We start from the raw sequence: 20,149 nt of genomic DNA on the forward strand, positions 1-20,149 counted from the left end.
AACAAAAAGGAGCAGGGAATCGAATGGGGCCCGACTGACAGGACGACATACGGTGCAGAGTCAAGAATTCTGGAGCCAGAGACTGGGACTCGAACCCTGGCTCCCGTTACTTCCTCCCAGTGACCTTGTCCGAGTCACGTCGCCACCTTAAGTCTCAGTTCTATCAAAAGCAAACATCAGGAAATGTACACTAACGATCTCTGAGGCTTCCCTCAGCTCTGAACCCCAATTTTTTAAGAGAATGCAGGCGGGCACACACCCTGGAACCCTGCTCCTAAGAGAGGGGCAGCGAGATAGGGGGGTCCCCGAAAACAAGATCCCGGCCGTCTATCTTTCTTCTCCCAGGCAGCTCTTTCCGGGGAAAGGGTGGGAAGAGGAGGAGGGAGGGGATACCTAGAACGGGGTAGGGGGAGAAAGCTGAGAGACGGGAAAATTAGGACTCCGTCCTCCCTCCCACAGGCCCTCGGGGGCCCAAGATGTGTGTGAGTGGGGGTGGGGCGGGGGAGGATTTGAATCTGACGGGGTTCGCCCGAAAAAAGGGTTTCCTCCCTTTCCCCCTCCCCTCGGAGACTTTTCCCAATAAGAGCAGAGCCGTTCCCTCGGGCCCGGCAGCTGTGGGAGAGGTTAGACTTGGCGGCGGGATGGGATGGGATGGCTAGAGTGGGGAGGGGGGTCCTGCTCCCGCCCCCCCCATTTGTCATTAAAGGGTTAAGTAGAAGAGAGAGGGAGGAGCCAGAGGAAGGGGAAGCGGGGGGTGGGGTGCGGGCTAGGGAAGAGCTTCCCTGCTGTCCTCACTCTCCCAGGGCTAGCGGCCGGGGCACACGGAGCCCGGGACCCGGCTGCCCTGCTCGGGGTGGGGGTGGGGACCCGAGCGCCGGGCCGCCGCCGCCTGTCCCGTCTCGTCCCGTCCGCTCCTGTGTCCTGTACGTCGGGGCTGATGGCTCCCCCTGAGCCGCGGAGTCCGGGGGGCGCAGGGTAGAGCCCGCGGACAGCTCAGAAACCCCCCCAGTCGAGGGGTTCGGAGTCCGGTCCCACCCTTCGCCCCAAGCCGTAGACTCCGAAGGGGACGAGGGAGCGCGTGGGAGCCCCCCCCCCACTGCTCCCCACCCTGCCCCGCCCCGTCCCCCTCCCCCAGCTCCGAGACAAGATGCTCGCCTGGCTCCGGCGCCTGCTGCAAGGTAAGATCCCCTGCTCGGACGGGGCCGGGGGGGACACCCCAAGGAACCGGGCGGAGGGGGAGGGAAGGAGACGAAGGGCAGAAGGGTAAGGGGGCCAGAGGAGGACCGGAGGGATGGGAAAGAGGAGGGGAACGAACGGAAAGGGGCCGCGGAAGCCCAAGGGGAAGATGGGGTGAGCTCCCGCGTGGCAGGTGACCCCGAGCTCGCTCCGGGAGCCGACAGGGCACGAGCCGCCGCCGCCTCGCTCGGCTCCGGGCCGCCCCGCCGGGTTTGGGGGCTGGGCCGGCCGCAGCGGCGAGCGGGCGGGGAGCTAGCTCGTGACCGTGGAGCCGGGGCGGCTTGGCCCGGCTGAGGGAGGCGAGATCGGGCTCTGCCGTCCCGGCTTCGCCTGTGCGGGTGGGGGCAGTGCAGCGTGGGGGGGCTCGGAGCGCTCCTCCGGCCGGGAAAACGCCGACTCAGCGAGTCCAGGGCGGCGGGCGTGGAGCCGTCCTCCCCGCTCCGCACCTTCCGTCACCCGGGAGCGAGCGGCCGAGGGCCGGGGATCCGAGGGACGCGTGAGAACTGGCGAGAAGCAACGGGGCAGCTCCACCCGAAAGGGAGCTTGGGAGGGTGGTGGGGGCAGCGGACGAGGAAGGAGTCGCGGGGACCGAGAGAGGAGACGCACGGACTCACGAGACCGGACAGTACTGGAGAGCACGGACATATAGAGCCACTGAGGCAAGGGACGGAGCCAGAGAGGAGGGAGCTTAGCTAAGGGGCTGGGACGGAGGGATCAGGCTTGGAGCAGAGGGGTCGGGAGGCTGGGACCAGGGCAGGGACAATGGGAGCCAGGGGCCGGGAAGCCAAACGAGAGAGTCTCAGAGAAAATAAATAAATAACCAAAGAAATAAACGAGTCAGCCTTTAAAGCAGGTGAGTGAGTGCCATTTCATGGCAGGTTTGGGAAGGTCTCCCTGCTTCCCAGGGGACGCAAACTCTTGTGCACTTAAAGCTATCCTGCTACTATCTGCTTCTGCATCTTCCTTATCCCAGGATGTGGGGAGCCAGCTAGGCCCGGGGCCTGGGAGTGGGCAGGCAGTGGGAAGCAGGATAGGGCGCTGGAGCCCAGAGCTGGGCAGGAGCATGAATGGATAGAGCCCTGGTGGATGAAGGGCTGCCATTTTTATTCCCAGCCCCTCAGCACATTAGGCTCTATCTGGGACTTGGGGTGGCTGCTTATTTGGGGGTATTCTATTCTGGCAGAGTGAGAAAGCGTTCGCGGTGACTCTGAACCTCACCACCCGCACCAGCGTCACTGCCTTCCTGGGTCGATGCGTCAGCGCCACCACCTCCACCTCCGTCCCCACTCCTCTCCCACCTCCTTTGCCCCCTCAGCATCTGCCTGCCAGCAGCCCGTGCCCTTAACCCCCTGCCTCTCCCTGGAAACTGGGCCTTCAGTGCCTTCAGCAGCCAACAGGGAGCTTCTGAAGCCACTCCATCAGGACCCCATGCTCTTCACTTTTAGGCTCAGGGTCTCAATGGAAATCCTCTTCGGCATCTTTCCTCCAGCCCCTTTCTGGAGTCACTAGCTAGTGACTTGTCTCCTTTTTTCCCCCTCAACATCTCTGGCTTCCCTTCCACCATATTTGAAATTGAGCTCTTCTTCTAGCCAAGGTCCTTTCCTCACCTCCATGATGCCACATCCCGTGCTTCTGGGATCTATCTGCATCGTAGGATTTTCTCAGTCTCTTCCCTGCCTCCAAGTCTGAGATCCACCTGAGATCTGGGTGCTCCTTGGGATGGCCATGTTCCTTATACCTCTACTTCCTGGGATCTTCCAGCCCCCTCCATGATCTACTAAGCATTTGTGATCCAGGTTTCCCTTGCTAGATTTAAAGCTCCTTAGAAGCCATTGAGTTAAACTGTCTCACTTTACAGATGAAGAAACTAAGGCACAATGAACTCCCAGGATCCCCCAGCTAGGGAGAGTCTGTGATAACCCTTGAACCTGTCTTCTTGACTTCCAATCTGTTGTACTGCCCATTGTCACAGTCTCTCTTCCACCAAGGGCACACCTGCCATTCTCACAGTCTCCCAGAGGGGAGGCTATGGATTCCCAAATTGGCCATCCCGTACCAGACCCGGAGGCTCCTGTCTGGCTGTTGGAGCCCAGAGAGATACACAATCAAAGAAATTCCCAGAATCTCGGCCCCTTCCTTCTTCCTCGGCTCTGTCAGCTCAGCTTATTATGGAGGCTTGCATTGCCCCCCCTTCCCCCCATCCGTGGTAGAGCCCAAGTCCTGCACCCCCTTGTCTCCATGGGCATTGTTCATCCCAGTTCAGGGCTGGTCTGTCTCCATTGAAAGGACCAGAAATAGATCATAGTACTTAATGCAGGAAGAAACCTGACTGAGCAACCACTTCAGTCTCTTCATTTTACAGATGAGGAAGCTGAGGCCTGTGGAGTAGGTTCTAATTGGTCCAGTGAGCCCACAATTATTGAACTCAGACATGAGTCAAGGCATCCTGACTTGGAGCCCTAGGTTTTTACTCCCCCATTCAGACTTCCTCTTGGTTCTCATCCTTATTCTCCATCTAATAACCACCCCCTTCATCCCTCATTCCTCTCCCTCCCCCCAGAATGGGGACATGAAAAGAAGGAGGGCTGACTGTGGAAGGGCTTTTCCTGGCCGGGAAAAGATGAAGAGGCTAACCTCTCACACACCGTGCTCCCTGCAGTCTCGTGTTCAGGATTCTCCATGACACTAAGGCAATGACAGAATTATCATAGAGGTCCTTGGAGAGAGGAGCTGAGAGCGGAAGGAGTAGAGGTGAGGGAGTTGAAAGGGAGCAGGAGGGGAGAGGAGAAAAAAGAGAAAGAGAGAGGAGAGGAGAGAAAATGTAAGCATAAAAGGATAGTGGGAAAGGAAGGGAACTCTGGGGTGAGGGGAAGCTCAGAAAAGGAGGGAGCAAGAGCAAAGTGGGGAGAAGGGGGCACTTCCCAAGCATCAGCTGTCTCTAACCAGGAGCTGGGTTGAGATGGGCCCCGGGGGCAGAAGCGCTCGAAGCCCCCACCTTTCCCTCCACCCAGCCTCCAGTGAGAGCCCGCAAACTGAATTATGGATGAAGCTCCTTGGGTTACAGCCACTGTACACGGGCAAGGACTAGAAATGGCATCAGCCACAGCTCTGCAGCGGCAGCCAAGGCCCCCCCTCCCCCAACCTCTAACCCATCCTCCCCCTCCCATTCCCTCTCCCAGCCTAGCCCTGGCTCCCTGAACCCAGTCCCTTCTCAGGCTGCATGAGAAGTGATGCTTTGGGAAGGGCCGAGGGTGTGGCTACTCTTTGGGAAAGTCTGGGCCAAGAAGCCCCATGATCTAAGCAAGGAATCTCGGTTATGGAATATCCCAGTCGTGCTGCTCTCTGACCTGGCCCTCTCTGAGTCTCAGTTTCCTCAGATGTCAAATGAGTGTACTGAACTAGATGGCTTCTGAAGTCTCTTTCGGCTCAAAATCCAACCTATTTCTATGAGACTGGGGGGATAGGGAATTCCTCTTTTGCCTTTTTTTTTTTTTCCTTGAGGGAGAAGAATAGAAGAGATAGGGAGGAGGGGGAGAGAGCTGGCTTTGGGATATATGAGATGAGGGAGAAAAGGAAAGACGAGCATGATTCTCTCCCCTAACAACCGTGCCCTTAGATCCTGGATGCAGTCAGGACGAGAGCTGACAAGAACATGCCCTTTATTTCCTCCTTCCTGTGACGATTGACAGCTTTTGAGGCTGAAGGAGAGAGAGAGAGAGAGAGAGAGAGAGAGAGAGAGAGAGAGAGAGAGAGAGAGAGAGAGAGAGAGAGAGAGAGAGAGAGAGAGAGGCCTTCTAATCCGGGAGAGCCTTGGCAAGCCTCTAGATCTGGGTGGGATTAAGGGATCAGGAAAAGAATTTGGCTTCCTAGAGTGTCAACCCAAGGGGAAGCAGCACTGGGGGGGGGCAGAAAAGAAAACAGGGGTTGTCTCCATTGGGTCAATGAGAAAAGACAGGCCCCCGTCCCATGTTGGACTGGGGGGGATTAGCCTCCCCGCTGTAGGAGTAATGGAGAGGGGGTGAGAGACTTGCCCCCCCAAGTCACCCCAACGGCTCAGGAGAACTGGGGAGGAGAAAGTGATCGTGAAACGCTGCTCGGGGGAGGGGTGAGAAGGGCCGAGAAGCGCGGAGGTGGTGTGAACGAATGGAACAGCCGCCGCCTGTGTCACTGAGTATTACATCACACCCCTGCCTACACACGCACGGGGCCCAGCACTCGCTCACACGAGGGGGGACGACGGGGGACATCCAGAACATGCACACTCATGTATGGCCTCGGACCCCTCCCGGAGCACCAAGACAGGTGCTGGGACTCTGTCGAGAGGGGCCCGGCCGACGGTCAGAGACCCCTACTCTCAGTGGTCCACGGGCCTGGAGCGGTGATGGCCCAAGAACGCCTTGTCCCATAGTGCTCCACCAGCACTGAGGAGACTGGACGACTCCCTGGGATGTTACACTGGGGGTGGGCAATGCCATAGATAGAGATCTGGCTAGGCCGGCAGCGTCAGAAATGGCAAATAAGCACACCTCCACGTGGAGCACACGTAAGCCAGGAGAGATCACGCGTCTGGGCGTACAAAGTGGCGACTCGAGCCCTTCGGATCTGTCCCACGTCCGCGTGTCCCGCTGTGGTGGGGGTGCTGCTGAGGGTGCTGCTGAGGGGAACATCTTTCCTCCATCGGGAGGGAGACATTTACAAATCCGACACATGGCAATCCACGTAGCCTCCCCGGGCATCGAGGGGGATTGGCGTCCCGGCTCCGAAACACGCATCCTGTGTGACTACAGGCAAGCCACTTCATTTTCTGGTGACTCAGTGCCTTCATAAAACTAAGAGAGAGAGAGAGAGAGCAAGAGAATAGCAAGAGAACTTCAAGATTTGTAAAAAGTTTTACACACATGAGCTCATCCTTACAAAAGCCCTGGGAAGTAGGAAATATAGAAATGGGGACTCATTCCCTGCAGCACTACCTCAGAAGATAAACATCCAATGAGATGGTAGATGAAAAACACTTTGAGAGCCTCAGTGATTACTACTTTTTACTCCTCCTCCTCCTACTCCTAGCTACCTTATATTGAAAAATTCAATACATGTTATTTTACTTAACTTCACAAGTCTAAAAAGTAGATAGTATTTTTCCCCCCATTTTATAGACGGGAAGGCTGAGGGAACTTAAGTGGCTTAACATATAGCTAATAATCACGTCTACTAGCCACTTTATTTTCCTATTGAAAAATTCAATACATGTTATTTTACTTAATCTTCACAAGTCTAAAAAGTAGGTAGTATATTTCCCCCCATTTCACAGATGGGAAGGCTGAGGGAACTTAAGTGACAACATATAGCTTAATAAGCAGGTCTACTAGCCACTTTATTTTCCTATGGAAAAATTCAATACATGTTGTTTTATTTAATCTTCACAACAAGTCTAAAAAGTAGGTAATATTTTACCCCCATTTCACAGATGGAAGGGAACTTAAGTAACTTAATATATGGCTAATAAGCAGGTCATGGCTTTTTCCTGACTCCAAGTCCAGGGCTCTATCTCCTTGACACCACCCAGAGACCCCTATTATTATTTTTTTTTATCTCCATCATTCCAACTTTAAAGATTTGGGAAGAGAAATGGAGGGATTTGCCCAAGTCCTGACGACAGGTCCTAAGTACAAGTTCGGTGTGCTACCCTTCCTCATGGAGCTGTTGGGGTAAAGGGTTCTATATCATTTCTAGGTCCATGGGTAAGGGCACCCACTAACCCTTGGGGAGTGAAAGAGTGATGGAATAGTCTATATTGTTGAATGAATGATGGTGGGTGGGACACACCTCAGTCCAGGAAGCCCTGGAAAATGGGATCATGGACCTAAAGATGGTAGGGACCTTCCAGATGAGGAAACTGAAGCCGGGAGAGCCGATTGAGGTTAAGGAAAGGGTGGGATTTGAACTCAGGTGTTCTGTGAGCATCTGCAGGGCCCGGGGATGTGATCTCTCTGTAGTCCCACCAGTCCCTGCCTCTCTCTCCTTACAGGTCCTGCCTCAGCCTGCCTGCTGCTCCTGCTGCTGGCTCTGCCTCTGGTGGCCCCTACCTGTCCCATGCTGTGCACCTGCTACCTCTCCCCGCCAACCGTCAGCTGCCAGGCCAACAACTTCTCGGCCGTGCCCCTGGTACTGCCCCCCCACACCCAGCGCCTCTTCCTCCAGAACAACCTCATCCGCTCCCTGCGGCCTGGCACCTTCGGCAGCAGCCTGCTCACCCTCTGGCTCTTCTCCAATAACCTCTCTACCATCTACCCTGGCACCTTCCGACACCTGCAGGCCCTAGAGGAGCTGGACCTGGGAGACAACCGGCACTTGCGTTCCCTAGACCCCGACACCTTTCAGGGCCTCGAACGGCTGCAGTCCCTCCACCTGTACCGCTGCCAGCTCAGCAGCCTGCCCAGCAACATCTTCAGGGGGCTGGTCAGCCTCCAGTACCTCTATCTTCAGGAAAACCAGCTGCTTCACCTCCAGGTAAGCCCCCTCTGCCCTGCTCGGCCCGGCCCCTACATCCCCACCATCCCCTCTTTTTGTCCTATTGATCCTCTTCCCTGTCTTGCTATCTCCTGGTCTCTGTTTCTATAACTTGACTATTTTTCTCCATCCTTGACCTTCCCTTTCTGGCTCTTTCTTCATCTGTCTCTGCTATTTATTAGCTCTTCTGCCCTTTCCCGCCTGTTCTTCTAGTATCTCCATCCACTTCCCACTTCTTCCCTTTGCTTCCATCCTTTCCTTTTTGTCCTTTTTATTTCTTTCTGCATCTTTTTCTCTCTGTTCCTTTTCAGATCTTTTTTTTTCTTTTGATTGGCTTTTCTTTTCTCCTTCTTCCTGTTCCCTCTTTTGCCTTTCTTCTTTCCTTCTTTTTTTCTTCCCTCTTTTCCCTTTTCTATTCTGTCTTCCCTTCTTTTCCTCCCCTTTCCTTTTTCTTTTCTCTCTCCCCTTTCTTCCCCTCCCTCATTTCCCCCCTCTTTCCATTCCTTCCACCTTCTTCTTATCTACACTCTTTCTTGCCTTTCCTATTTCTTTCTGGATCTCTCTCTGCTTTACTGTCCCTCTCTTCTCTTCATTCTCTCTTTCTCCTCTGATTGCATCACAAAAACCCTTCCACATTTTCTCTCCTCCTGGGACGGGCACATGGAGTATGGGGGTAGGGTGGGGAGGTGGGCAGAGCAAATGGAAAAAATGATCTCATCCAAGGCCTCTTCCCACCCTAGATTTGCTGGTTAGCTTGGAAGGGGAGTGGGGTGGATACACAAATCTTTACCCTTCCTGCACTTCCGTTTTTACTCCTGTGAAAAGCGCAGGGAATCATCCCAGATTGCATCCTATCCATCTCGGTGTTAGAATTAAGAATTAAAAGTAGAATGATGCCGAGTTTTCTTTCAGAAAACAGTGCTATGGACATTGAAGGAAAAGCAATGACAACTATTATTATTTTAATTAATATTATTATCAAGAATGATTAATGTTTCTTTTCAAGATGATCCCCCCCCATTCTGTCCACCCCCATCCCTCCCCCCAAAGTCAAAACACACCCTCTAAAACAACGCCCAGGGAAACCAAACTCAGAAAGGTTGCTGCTTTTGAGGGTGTATTGGCAGCCGGGGAATTGGGGGAAGGAAACACTGAATCATTCCAGGACTGAACGAATCCATGAAGGGCTTTTCCACAAAGGGTTCGGCCTGTCCTCCCATCTTTGGGGCATCAAAGAGGCGGTGCCATCAGTGACCACACTGGCCATCTTGCCATAATGGAGGCTGCCGCAGAGCATCACTTAGTAGAACGCGGGGCTTGCCCTGGACTCTTTCCAAGGGAAGTTGGTTCTGATATATGAAGGGGCCTCCTCTGTCAGGCAGGCTTGCTGTGATGAGAGTAAATCAGGCTTCTGGATTTCGAGTCTACACGGCAGCTCTGCCTCTTATGCTCTGTGCGAATCTGAGGCAGGTCACGCAATATCCCCCCTACTCGTTTCTTCATCTCAAAAACGAGGGGCTCGGATTAGCGGCTCTCTAGAGATATTCTTACAGGCGCTCTCCCAAAAGGGGATTCAGTGACCTGAAGGCTTCCACCTCCTTCCCGGACCATGAAAACTCAAGTCAGAATTCTGTACTCAGGTCCAAAATGGAACCATTGACACACGCCACCTCCCCGCTCCCTCAGATCATCGGGATTCTTTTTTGGCTCAGATCTAGGATTTTGTCAATATTGGAAGCACCCCAAAGGGGAAAGTCCCTTTACCCCTCTACTTATCTACCACTGGCAGCCTCGGATTGCCGCCCAGATCGTTGAAAAGCTAAATGTCTTGCCTAGTGCCGCATAGCCCTTATGGGTAAGATTGGGGCCTGAACCCATGTGTCCCTGACTCTAAAGCCAGCTCTGTATTCACTATGCCATATGGGTCCTGCTGTGATCTCTCCATATGTAATTACTTTAATAGTGGTGCTATCTCACATAATTATTTTTCATATCCAACTAAATTATTAATTAGAATAATTATTGTTCTAATACTCACTAAGGCAGACTAGCATAATGAGAAAGAGCTGTCCTCCGAGTCAGGAAGGGAGTGTGAGAGAATACAAAGAACTCTGATCCTGAAATCCCACCTTTGATGCTTGCATGACCTTGGACAAATGTCACCCAACATTCCTCATCACCTAACACCCCTCCCTTATAAAATAGGGGTCTGGGAGGTCCTATCTAGCTCTAAATCTATGATCCTAAAGCCTGGGTTGTAGTCCAGCCTCTCTAATCACCTGCTGTGTAGCCTCCCCAAATGGCTTAATCTCCTAGCTACTTTCCAATTTCATTTCTTTCTTTTTCTTTTCTTTTTTTTCTTTTTTTTATTATATAGCTTTTTATTTACCAGATATATGCATGGGTAATTTTTCAGCATTGACCATTGCAAAACCTTTTGTTCCAACTTTTCCCCTCCTTCCCCCCACTCTCTTCCCCAGATGGCAGGTGGACCAATACATGTTAAATATGTTATATTTCTTTTTTTCTTTTCTTTTCTTTTTATTTTCTGAGGCAGTTGGGGTTAAGTGACTTGCCCAGGGTCACTCAGCTAGGAAGAGTTAAGTGAGTTAAGTCAGGTCCTCCTGACTTCAGGGCTGGTACTCCATCTACTGGACCACCTCACTGCCCCTTCCTAGCTACTTTCTGGGCCTATGAGTGGCTGCTCTGAATTGATGGAGGGTTTCCTTTGCCAGGGAAATCACAGATTTAACCAAAACCCAATAATGATAGTGACAACGATCCCAATGCTTTAAAACATTTATAAAAAGTGGTTATTTTTATCAAACTGGGCAACAGCACCAAGAACATTAAATATACAAGGCTGGATCCTCAGACCGTTTCTCTAGGAAGCACATCATACAAGATGAGAACCAGAAAGCAGCCATAAGAGGCCCCTCCACCGAAGACCTTCCCTGATGCCCCACTGGAACCCGGCCTCGCCCTTAGCTTCTCAAAGGGGAGGTCAGTGTAGGGCAAACCATGGCCCTTTCTCCCAACTTGGAAAGGCTTCCAGCACGGGCGTGGTGACAAACAAGAGTGTCTGTCCTCCAGCAGGCACCCCAGCCAAGTTCACGGAGGCTCACTGCCAGCTTGGCTGCTCTCTATTGGGCAAGGGACAAAATCACAGTCCCCCGAAATGCTTCTCTTACCAAGATCAGTGGTGTTGAGCAGTCCAAGGCACTTCCAGGTGCAGAAATTCCATCCACCAGGACAGATTGGCACCCGCTGAGCAAGCGACTATTTTAGAGTTAGACTGAGAAATTAACTGCTTTGCTCAAAGCACTGAAATACCTCGGGAGCCAAGAGGTATCGGAGACGGGACTCCCAGCCAGGTCTCTCTGCTCCAAGGCCAACTCCCCAGCTATTCTACTAATAGTAAACCTGATATGCTTCCAGTAAGGCTACAGAAGCCGATAGCTTAATAGCTTTATTCAGTTACAAAAATGGCATTTTACACACTTGCAAAATACCGTGCGGACATTAGATACAAAAGAAGGATGGCAGCTCGATGACGTGTTCTGGGAACATTTCTGTCTTTGAGCCACCAGAAAAGATATGAAGAATGAGCTTGGGGTGATATAGTGTCTCGAGAGGCAGCATGGGGTGCTGGCCAGGAAAGCAGAAGCGGTTAGATCCCAGAAGCAGCTGGATGGTGCAGTGGCTAGAGCATCGGGAAGACTGCAGTTCAGACTCTTGGTAGCTATGTGAATCTGGCCAAGTCACTTAATCTCTCTGCCTCAGTTTGTTTCCACATCTATAAAATGGGGATCGAAAGCATAGCGCCTATCTCCCAGGGTTATTGTAGGAATCCCATGGAGTTATATTGCAGTTCTACAGAGTATTATGCTTCTCTCTCTGATACATGGTCTGTGTGACCTTGGATGAGTCACTTAACTTTCCAATATGCTAAGCAAGGCTCGGAGAGTGTAGTTACAGGGAAAATACCCTCTGGATTGGTTGGAGATTGGGAGACCCCCTTTGCCAGTACAATCACAGGTCTAGTCTTCATCCTTATTCCTATATAACGTTTAATGCTTAAAGTCTGTCCCTAGAACACCAGGCCAGGCTTCCATCCTCGAGCTTAAGGGTGCTCCCTGGGACCTCAGATGATGCTCTTTGACCTCAGGGACACAAACCCTGCCATTTGACTTTATGGGGAAGAAAGAGAAAGGCAGCTTCTTCCTGGGAACTGAGTGTCTGAATTAGGGCAACACAAGCCAGTGGCAGGTGAGGAAGCTGGAGAGCAGGGGTGACACCCACTGGGGGCAGGTGTGGCTTAGGACGGACACCTTCCTCCCCACAGCAGTGGGTTGAAAGGAGCTATTTGAGGAAGGCAAAGATGGGGGCAGGGAGGGTGTTTCAGGTGTGGAAGAAGCTGAAATGGGGTAGAAAAGACTGGAGCTGGGAAGCAGCAAACAGTTCAGCTGGAGGTGGGGGAAGGAACCGTTAGCCAGAGAGGAAGAGATGCAGAATGGAGACTTTAAATGGATGTGGGAAACAATGAACCGGCGGGGGGAGGGGACCGAGGGAGATCAGGAAAATGTGGTTGTAGAAATGGAAGATGATTGAAAGCTTTCAAGCCAGGAGGTGGAAGGGGGAAGGGGGGAGGAATGGGGAAGAGAGGGCTGTGAAAGTCAAGAGCTGATTAATGCACAGAGAGGTTTTAGCAGTGGGGAGAGGAAGGAGCAGGTTTTAGAGGCATGGTAGAAGAAGATACAGGATTTGGGCAACAGCTTGAATGGGGGGTGGGGTGATGTTCCAACTTCAGACCCCAAGATTATGTGTTGGATGGAGGCTGGTCCCTTGCAGACACACAAATAGGACAGGGAAGAATCAGATTATTAGGAATTGTTGCACCCCTTTTCCATTTGGTCTGACCCCCCAAGGGGAAACTACCCCCAAAACCCTTCTATGGAGTCCCTTGGTCCCAGTTGACTTGGCAAAATTGCCAGGAGCTCAGGCTCTTTCATACCTCTCCCCATCCACTGCCTGATCAATCCTGTCTCCTATTTCTATGGTTTCCAAAGCAATTTCTCTGGTGTGACTGCCAGGTGTGGAAGCAGCTAGCATTAGTATTATTATCCCATTTTACAGCTGGGGAACCTGAGACAGAGCGCAAGGCCACATTACTAAATTCTAGAGCCAGAATTCTAAACCAGACTTGGCCCCATACCCAGTGTCCTTTGCTAAAAACATCACCCAGCCTCTCTGTGTGATCTGAGATAATACAACTGTCTAATTTAATAGAAGGTGGAGCATGGAGCAAGAGATGCAGTAATCATTCATGGGGTGAGCTCAATGGGCAGAGAGAGATGGAAGAAAAAGTGGATAAAGAGAAGAGTCAGAAAAAAAAAAGTCAATAGAGAATAGATTAGATGCAGAGAAGTCAGGAAGATTCATCTTCTTAACTTCAGATCTGGCCTCTGAACTCTTCCTAGCTATGTGATCCTAGATGGGTCATTTAACCCTTGGGCCTTAGGTTCCTCATCATAAAATGAGCAGAGGAGAAAATGGGAAGCCACTCCTGTATTTTTTGCCAAGAAAAACCCAAACGGGATCACGAAGAGTCGGAAAAGACTGAACGGCAACAACAGAGAGGTCACAGGTGTAAGGGGAGAAGGGGACAGAGCCATGGAAAACTCCAAGGGTGGTGAGAGAAAAGCTCTGTAGTGTCAGAGGCAAGAGAGAGGGGGAAAGGGAGGGGGTTGGATGTGGCTAAAAGGAGGAGATCTTGGCAAGCTTGGTTCCTGTAGAGAGGAGAGGGAGGCAGCCAGATGGGAGGGAGGCGAGGAGAAAGCAGGAGGACAGGAAGTGGAGGCTGGGAATCGAGGTTCTCCCCACCCAAACTTCTCAGACCAGACTTCAGGGAGCTGGGATTTCTTGGGGGGAAAGATTGTCTTCCCTAAAAGCAAAATTAAGTCTGTAGGCTGTGAATTTCTGCCCCTCCCCAGGAATCACCTCTCCTAGCTAGGCTGGGGTTGGATTTAAGCCCAGAGATTAAGGCTCATTGACTTTTACTGGAGAACCTCCAATCTAATTCTTAAAGACCCAGAATCCTTTGCCCCCTCCAGATGTGTGTTTATTAACAGCTGTGTTCCCAAAGAACATTCCAAGCTCCCCCAGATCATCGTATTCCACTGGAAAAGGCCCCCTCCCTTCCGTTTTGCAGACGAGGAAGCTAAGGAATCAGCATAATAAACAGTAGTTGTAGAATTTGAACTGGGATCATCGGACTTGTTCTATCTTGGATACTTGGGAGAAAAAACCCCAACTTCCTTCTCTCCTTAGTAGTCCCTTGTCAGAGCTGTTACAGAATAAAGTCAAACACAGAACCGCAAGTCAGGAGAGAGCTGGCTTGACATTAACTGACTATATTACTCTTGGCAAGTCATTTATCCTAACTGACCCCTCAGTTTTCCCCCCTATAAAATGGGGGTCTTCATCCTTGCTCCGTCTAGCTTGAAGGATTGCTGGGAGGAAATTGCCTTTTCAAGCTTACAGCCTAATGAAAATGTGAATTCCAGATATACATATATACATAATGACATACATATGATATATATGTATGCATATATATACATATATTAGCTAGTATTTATATAGCTCTTCAAGATTTGCAAAGCTCTTTATGTTTATGATCTCAGTTAATCCTAATCACAACCCCCCAAAGCAAGTTATTATTATTATCTTCATTTTACACATGAAGAAACTGAGGCAGAGAGGTGAAATATCTTGCCCAGGGTCATACAGTGGGGTGGTGCAGTGATTAGAGCACTGGGTCCGAGTCAGGAAAACTTGCGTTCAAATTTGACTACAAAATACTACTAGCTTGGAAGTCACCTCCACCTCAGTTTTTTCAGCTGTAAAATGGGAGTAATAGCACCTACCTCACTGAATTATGGTAGACTCAAATGAGATGATGTTTGTAAAGTGCGTGGCCCATAGTAGGCATGGTGCATGTGGCAGCTATCACATCATCATCCCACTGGTGAATGGATGAGGTAATAGCAGAACTCAGGTTTGTCCTAGCTCCTGGTCCAGCTCTCTGCCCGTTGCGCTGGCTGGGCAAATACGGATGTGTGAATGGACAGAGTGAGAAAGCTTCCACCAGATGTAGAGGGGCAAAATTTGATGCCCAAATAATAGGCATAAGCTTCAGGGTGCAGAGACTTTGTGCCTGTATCTCAACAAAGCAGGGCATAGGAGATAGAAGGGCAAGGGCCTAAAGCTAGAGTTAGGAAGAGCTGCTTTCAGATCCCATCTCAGACACTTACTGTCACTTACCTACTTACTTGCTTGCTTGCTTACCTACTTGCTTGCTTACTCACTCACTTACCTACTTACCTGCTTACTTACTCACCTACTTGCTTGCTTACTTATTTACCTACTTGCTTGCTTACTTACTCACCTACTTGGTTACTTATTTACCTACTTGCTTGCTTACTTACTCACCTACTTGGTTACTTATTTACCTACTTGCTTGCTTACTCACTCACTTACCTACTTACCTGCTTACTTACTCACCTACTTGCTTGCTTACTTATTTACCTACTTGCTTGTTTCCTTACTCACCTACTTGCTTGCTTACTTACTCACCTACTTGATTACTTACTTACCAACTTGCTTGCTTACTTACCCATTTCTTGCTTACTTACTCACCTACTTGCTTACTTACCTGCTTACTTACCTACTTGCTTGCTTACCTGCTTACTTACTCACCTACTTGCTTGTTTCCTTACTCACCTACTTGCTTGCTTACTTACTCACCTACTTGATTACTTACTTACCAACTTGCTTGCTTACTTACCCATTTCTTGCTTACTTACTCACCTACTTGCTTACTTACCTGCTTACTTACCTACTTGCTTACTTACCTGCTTACTTACTCACCTACTTGCTTGCTTACTTACTCACCTACTTGCTTGCTTACTTATTTACCTACTTGCTTGCTTACTTACTCACCTACTTGGTTACTTACTTACCTACTTGCTTGCTTACTTACCCATTGCTTGCTTACTTACTCACCTACTTGATTACTTACTTACCTACTTGCTTGCTTACTTACCCATTGCTTGCTTCCTTACTCACCTACTTGCCTGCTTACTCACTTACCTACTTACCTGCTTACTTACCTACTTGCTTGCTTACTCACTTGCTTACTGAATCTCCCTTTGCCTCAATGTCCTCATCTAGAAAATGAGGAATCTCAAAAGTCTCTGAGAGCCTCTGAAATCTAAAGCTAGGCACCCATGACAATGGGCACATGGGCCATTGTTGGATTGAGCCCCTCCCCAGCCAACTCCCTCCAGACTCCGTCTTGCTCTGGGCTCCTACCTAAGGATCCTCATGAGATACCAAGGAGCTGGCTTGGGGCTCTTCCCACCTCTTTTCTCTAGAAGAAAAGCTATCACATGGCTAGAAGGTGAGAAGCCAAGAGCATCAGAGGATCATAGGATTTAGGGCAGGAAAGAACCTTAGAGATTATCTCGCCTGACCTCATTTCCCTTACAAATGAGAAATTTGAGGTCCAGAGCAATAGAATAACAGTTCTTGGGCCATAAACAGGGAGATGTCCCCTTCCTCCTCAAGGACAGAAGGATAAACAGGTAGGGAGTGCTAAGGCAGCCATTCAATCCCAGGACTTCTAATTTCAAATCTGTCTCAATGTACCAAGATTTTTCAGCCATTTTTCAGATGGGGAAACTGAGGCTAACTAACTTGGCCAAAGTTAGAAAGGAGGAGTTGGGATTTGCATCCATCAGCAAAAGCATTTAGATGATGAAGCAAAGGGACTGATCACCTCATCCTGCCCCCTCATTTTTCACTGGAGAGCCGAAGTCCAAAGAGATAAAGTGACTTTTGCCCTTGGTCACATACAGTAAATGGCAGAGTTGTAATTGGACTTCAGCCCAGGACCTCCGACTCCCAATCCATTGGTCTCTGCGTTGAGCCAATATTACTTCTGAACAACTAAATAGCACTTCTTCCCTCTAGTAATGGCCTCCAGTTCTAGGTTTTGGTCAGCACCCTATTACCCGTTGGCCCATCTGAAAAGGGGTCCCCCCGTTATAGCTCCTGCACCCACTTTTTTTCTCCTTCCACTCTAGGATGATCTGTTTGCCGACTTGGCCAACCTGAGTCACCTCTTCCTCCATGGGAATCGCCTCCGATTGCTCACCGAACACGTCTTTAGGGGTCTGGCCGGGCTGGATCGGCTACTGCTCCATGGGAACCGACTGCAGGGCGTGCACCGAGCGGCCTTCCGGGGCCTGGCCCGTCTCACCATCCTTTACCTGTTCAACAACAGCTTGGCGTCCCTGCCGGGAGAGGCGCTGGCCGACCTACCTTCCCTGGAGTTCCTGAGGCTCAATGACAACCCCTGGGCGTGTGACTGCCGTGCCCGCCCTCTCTGGGCTTGGTTTCAAAGGGCCCGGGTCTCCAGCTCGGATGTCACCTGTGCCACCCCTCCCGAGCGCCAGGGCCGTGACCTGCGGGCCCTCCGGGAGTCTGACTTTGAGGCCTGTCCCCCCGCTGCTCCGACCCGGCCGGGTGGCCGTGCCCGTGGCAACAGCTCCTCCAACCACCTGTATGGGGTGGGAGAAGCCGGAGGAGCTCCCCCTGTGGATCCCTCTACCTTATACCGGGACTTGCCGGCTGAAGATCCCAGGGGTCCCCAAGGTGGCGACGCACCCACAGAAGAAGACTATTGGGGTGGCTATGGGGGTGAGGACCGGAGGAGGGGGGAGGTCTGCCCTGGCCCGGCCTGCCCCACCTCGCTGGATTCCGGAGGCCCTTCCCAGTACCATGGGCTACCCAGCCCTTTGTTTTGCCTCTTGTTGCTGGTCCCCTATGGCCCCTGATGGGCAGGTTGGTACTTGAGAGGGTAGCGAGTGGGAGCAAGGCTGAGGATGGAGACTGAGAGGTGATGTGGGTCTCCATGACCTCCTGCCTCCATCCCTTCTGAGATTGCTACCCTGCTTTCCGCTGCTACTTTGGCTCTGACTCATTTCCTGTCCCCGCCCCTCCTAGGACACTCTTCCAAGGGACATCTTCATTCTTCCATTCCCTATCTCACCCCCAGAATGCTTAGGATGGGCATTCCTCTTCTGTCTTTACTCCTAACCTCAGCCATGAGCTCCTCCCCCCTCTTCCCAGGGCTGGGCTTAGGCTGCTCACAAATCCGCCTCCGTGCCCTTCAGGGGCCACAATGCTACTTGAGAGAAGGAATATTCCATTTTCAGAGCTGTCTCCGTCCAGCGGATCAGAGCTCTTAGTAACTCCTGGACAAACGCCCGTCCTTCATCCCCATCAAAGTACGCCACGGGGTAGGACCCCAAAGAAGGCCACTCGAAGCCTGGCAAGTGATGAGCTCTAAGGCCCCAGCTTCTCCCGGCCCTCCCCAAACCCCTGAGAAGGAGGGAAAATTTTCCTCATCCATCTCTTCTGGACATTTTTGGGGGTGAGGGGCCCCCTGGAGACCTTTCTTCTCCACCATGCCCCCATGCGGCAAAGGACAAAAAATTGTTTGAAAACAAATTTATTAAAAAAATTATATTATTTTAGAGATGTCTATGGGACTCCTTCACTTTTAGTCCCCAAGTGGTCATAGAACCTTGAATCATAGGATTGTGAGCTACAAAGACATTTGTACATCACCTACTCTCACCCCTTCATCTTATAGATACACAAATGGGCAGAAAGAGCAAGGGGCTTTATTCACGCCCTCACAACTGGTAAGGAGTGGAGGCAGGACCTGCCAGGGTCCTCTAAGAATCTAGAACGATTGTAAAGACCACCTTAGAGCTAGGGTCACATACGTGGCCATCCACGTGCTCTATCCAAAGCCTAGAATCCTTCCAAGCAAAGAAAGGTCAGGAAGACTTAGAGAATGGGAAGACAGTCTTAGACATTGAACTTGGTTGGTGACTGAGGAGATAGTGTCCACAAAATGGTAGGAACTGAAGCTGTAAGAGACAAATGTATTGCCCAGTGGGGGGAGAAAGTCAGAGTACTGTTCCCAAACACGGGAAGCTTACTCCTTAAAATATGACTCCTTCTTCTTTATTGATTTGAAGTAGACAAAGTCTTATATCAGACCCTGATAGCTGGCACAAATCAATAATCAGGAAATACCTGCTTATTAAGTACCTACTGTGTGCCAAGCACCTTACTAGACACTGACAACATAAAGAAGAAGTCATGTCTGCCCTTAAGGAACTTGTATTCTATCTGGGAGGTAAGGCTGAAAATAATCTCTCATATCCCAATACCTGACCTTTTGGCTATAAGCAAGAACTAAATCTCTGTCTCTCTCTGTCTTTGTCTGTCTGTCTCTCTCTCTCTCTCTCTCTCTCTCTCTCTCTCTCTCTCTCTCTCTCTCTCTCTCTCTCTCTCTCTCTCTCTCTCCCTCCCTCTCCCTTTCCCTTTCTCTCCCTTTCTTTCTCCCTCTCTCTCTTTCTCTGTGTGCGTAGCTCTCTCTGCCTCTCTGTTTCTCCCTCTGTTTTTCTGTCTTTTTGTTTCTCTGTGTGTGTCTGTTTCTCTCTCTTTCTATCTCTCTGTCTCTGTCTGTGTGTGTCTCTGTGTCTCTCTTTCTCTTTGTCTCTGTCTGTCTCACACACACACACACACACACACACACACAAGAAATATTCTATAATAGAGTATGGGCAGAAATGCCCATTCAACAATTAGCCAAGCATTTATTAATCTCCTTCTGTATACCAGGCACTATGCTAGGTAATGGGATTATGAAGCTAAAATTTAACAGTTCCTTCCCTCAAGAAAATTACATTTGACTGTGGAAAAACCCCAGGTACTTGAGTAAGTACATCTGATACACATAGAAAACAAATACACAGGCATTTTAGAGGTGGACAGTACAGCTGAAGAGATCTGGCAAATCCTCTTGCAGGAGGTGACATTTCAGTTGACCCATAAAGAGAGCAAGAGGTTCCAAGAACCCAAAGTAAGGAAGGCAACAGAGCAGGCTAAGGGACAGCCTGTGTATAGGGAAGCACATAACTGGGAAATGGAAGGCCATGGTCAGAGATTAGCAAGTCTGGCACTTTAGCTCAGACGCAGAGTACAAGGGTGAAGGGAAGAGGAAAATATAATCGGTCTGGAAAGCTAGGTTAGAGTCAGGTGATGAAGGACTTTCATGACAAACAACAAGAGGAGTCCATATTTTATCCCAAAGATAAGAAGGCCCTGAAATGTCTGGAGCACTGCTATGCTGAATCCTGTGGTTTTTAGGGGCTGTCCTTTTAGTAATACTGAAGAACTACAGGGAAAAGTCTAGAGGGCGGAGACAGCTTTGAGTTGATTGCAAAGTTCACTTGATTAGGCCATGATTAATTAAGCTTTC

At 50.5% G+C, this 20,149-nt stretch overlaps 1 protein-coding gene across 1 annotated transcript; it reads left to right on the top strand.

The window, feature by feature from the left end:
• Nucleotides 1-744: 744 nt before the first annotated feature.
• On the top strand, nt 745-18,347 carry RTN4RL2 (reticulon 4 receptor like 2). Its single transcript, XM_074274406.1, has 3 exons — nt 745-1,178; nt 7,262-7,743; nt 16,893-18,347. Exons 1-3 carry the CDS (start codon nt 1,148-1,150, stop codon nt 17,643-17,645), a joined length of 1,266 nt encoding a protein of 421 aa, XP_074130507.1. The 5' UTR covers nt 745-1,147; the 3' UTR covers nt 17,646-18,347.
• Nucleotides 18,348-20,149: the final 1,802 nt, after the last annotated feature.

Source organism: Sminthopsis crassicaudata, chromosome 6, assembly GCF_048593235.1.
Source record: "Sminthopsis crassicaudata isolate SCR6 chromosome 6, ASM4859323v1, whole genome shotgun sequence".
NCBI lineage: Eukaryota > Metazoa > Chordata > Mammalia > Dasyuromorphia > Dasyuridae > Sminthopsis > Sminthopsis crassicaudata.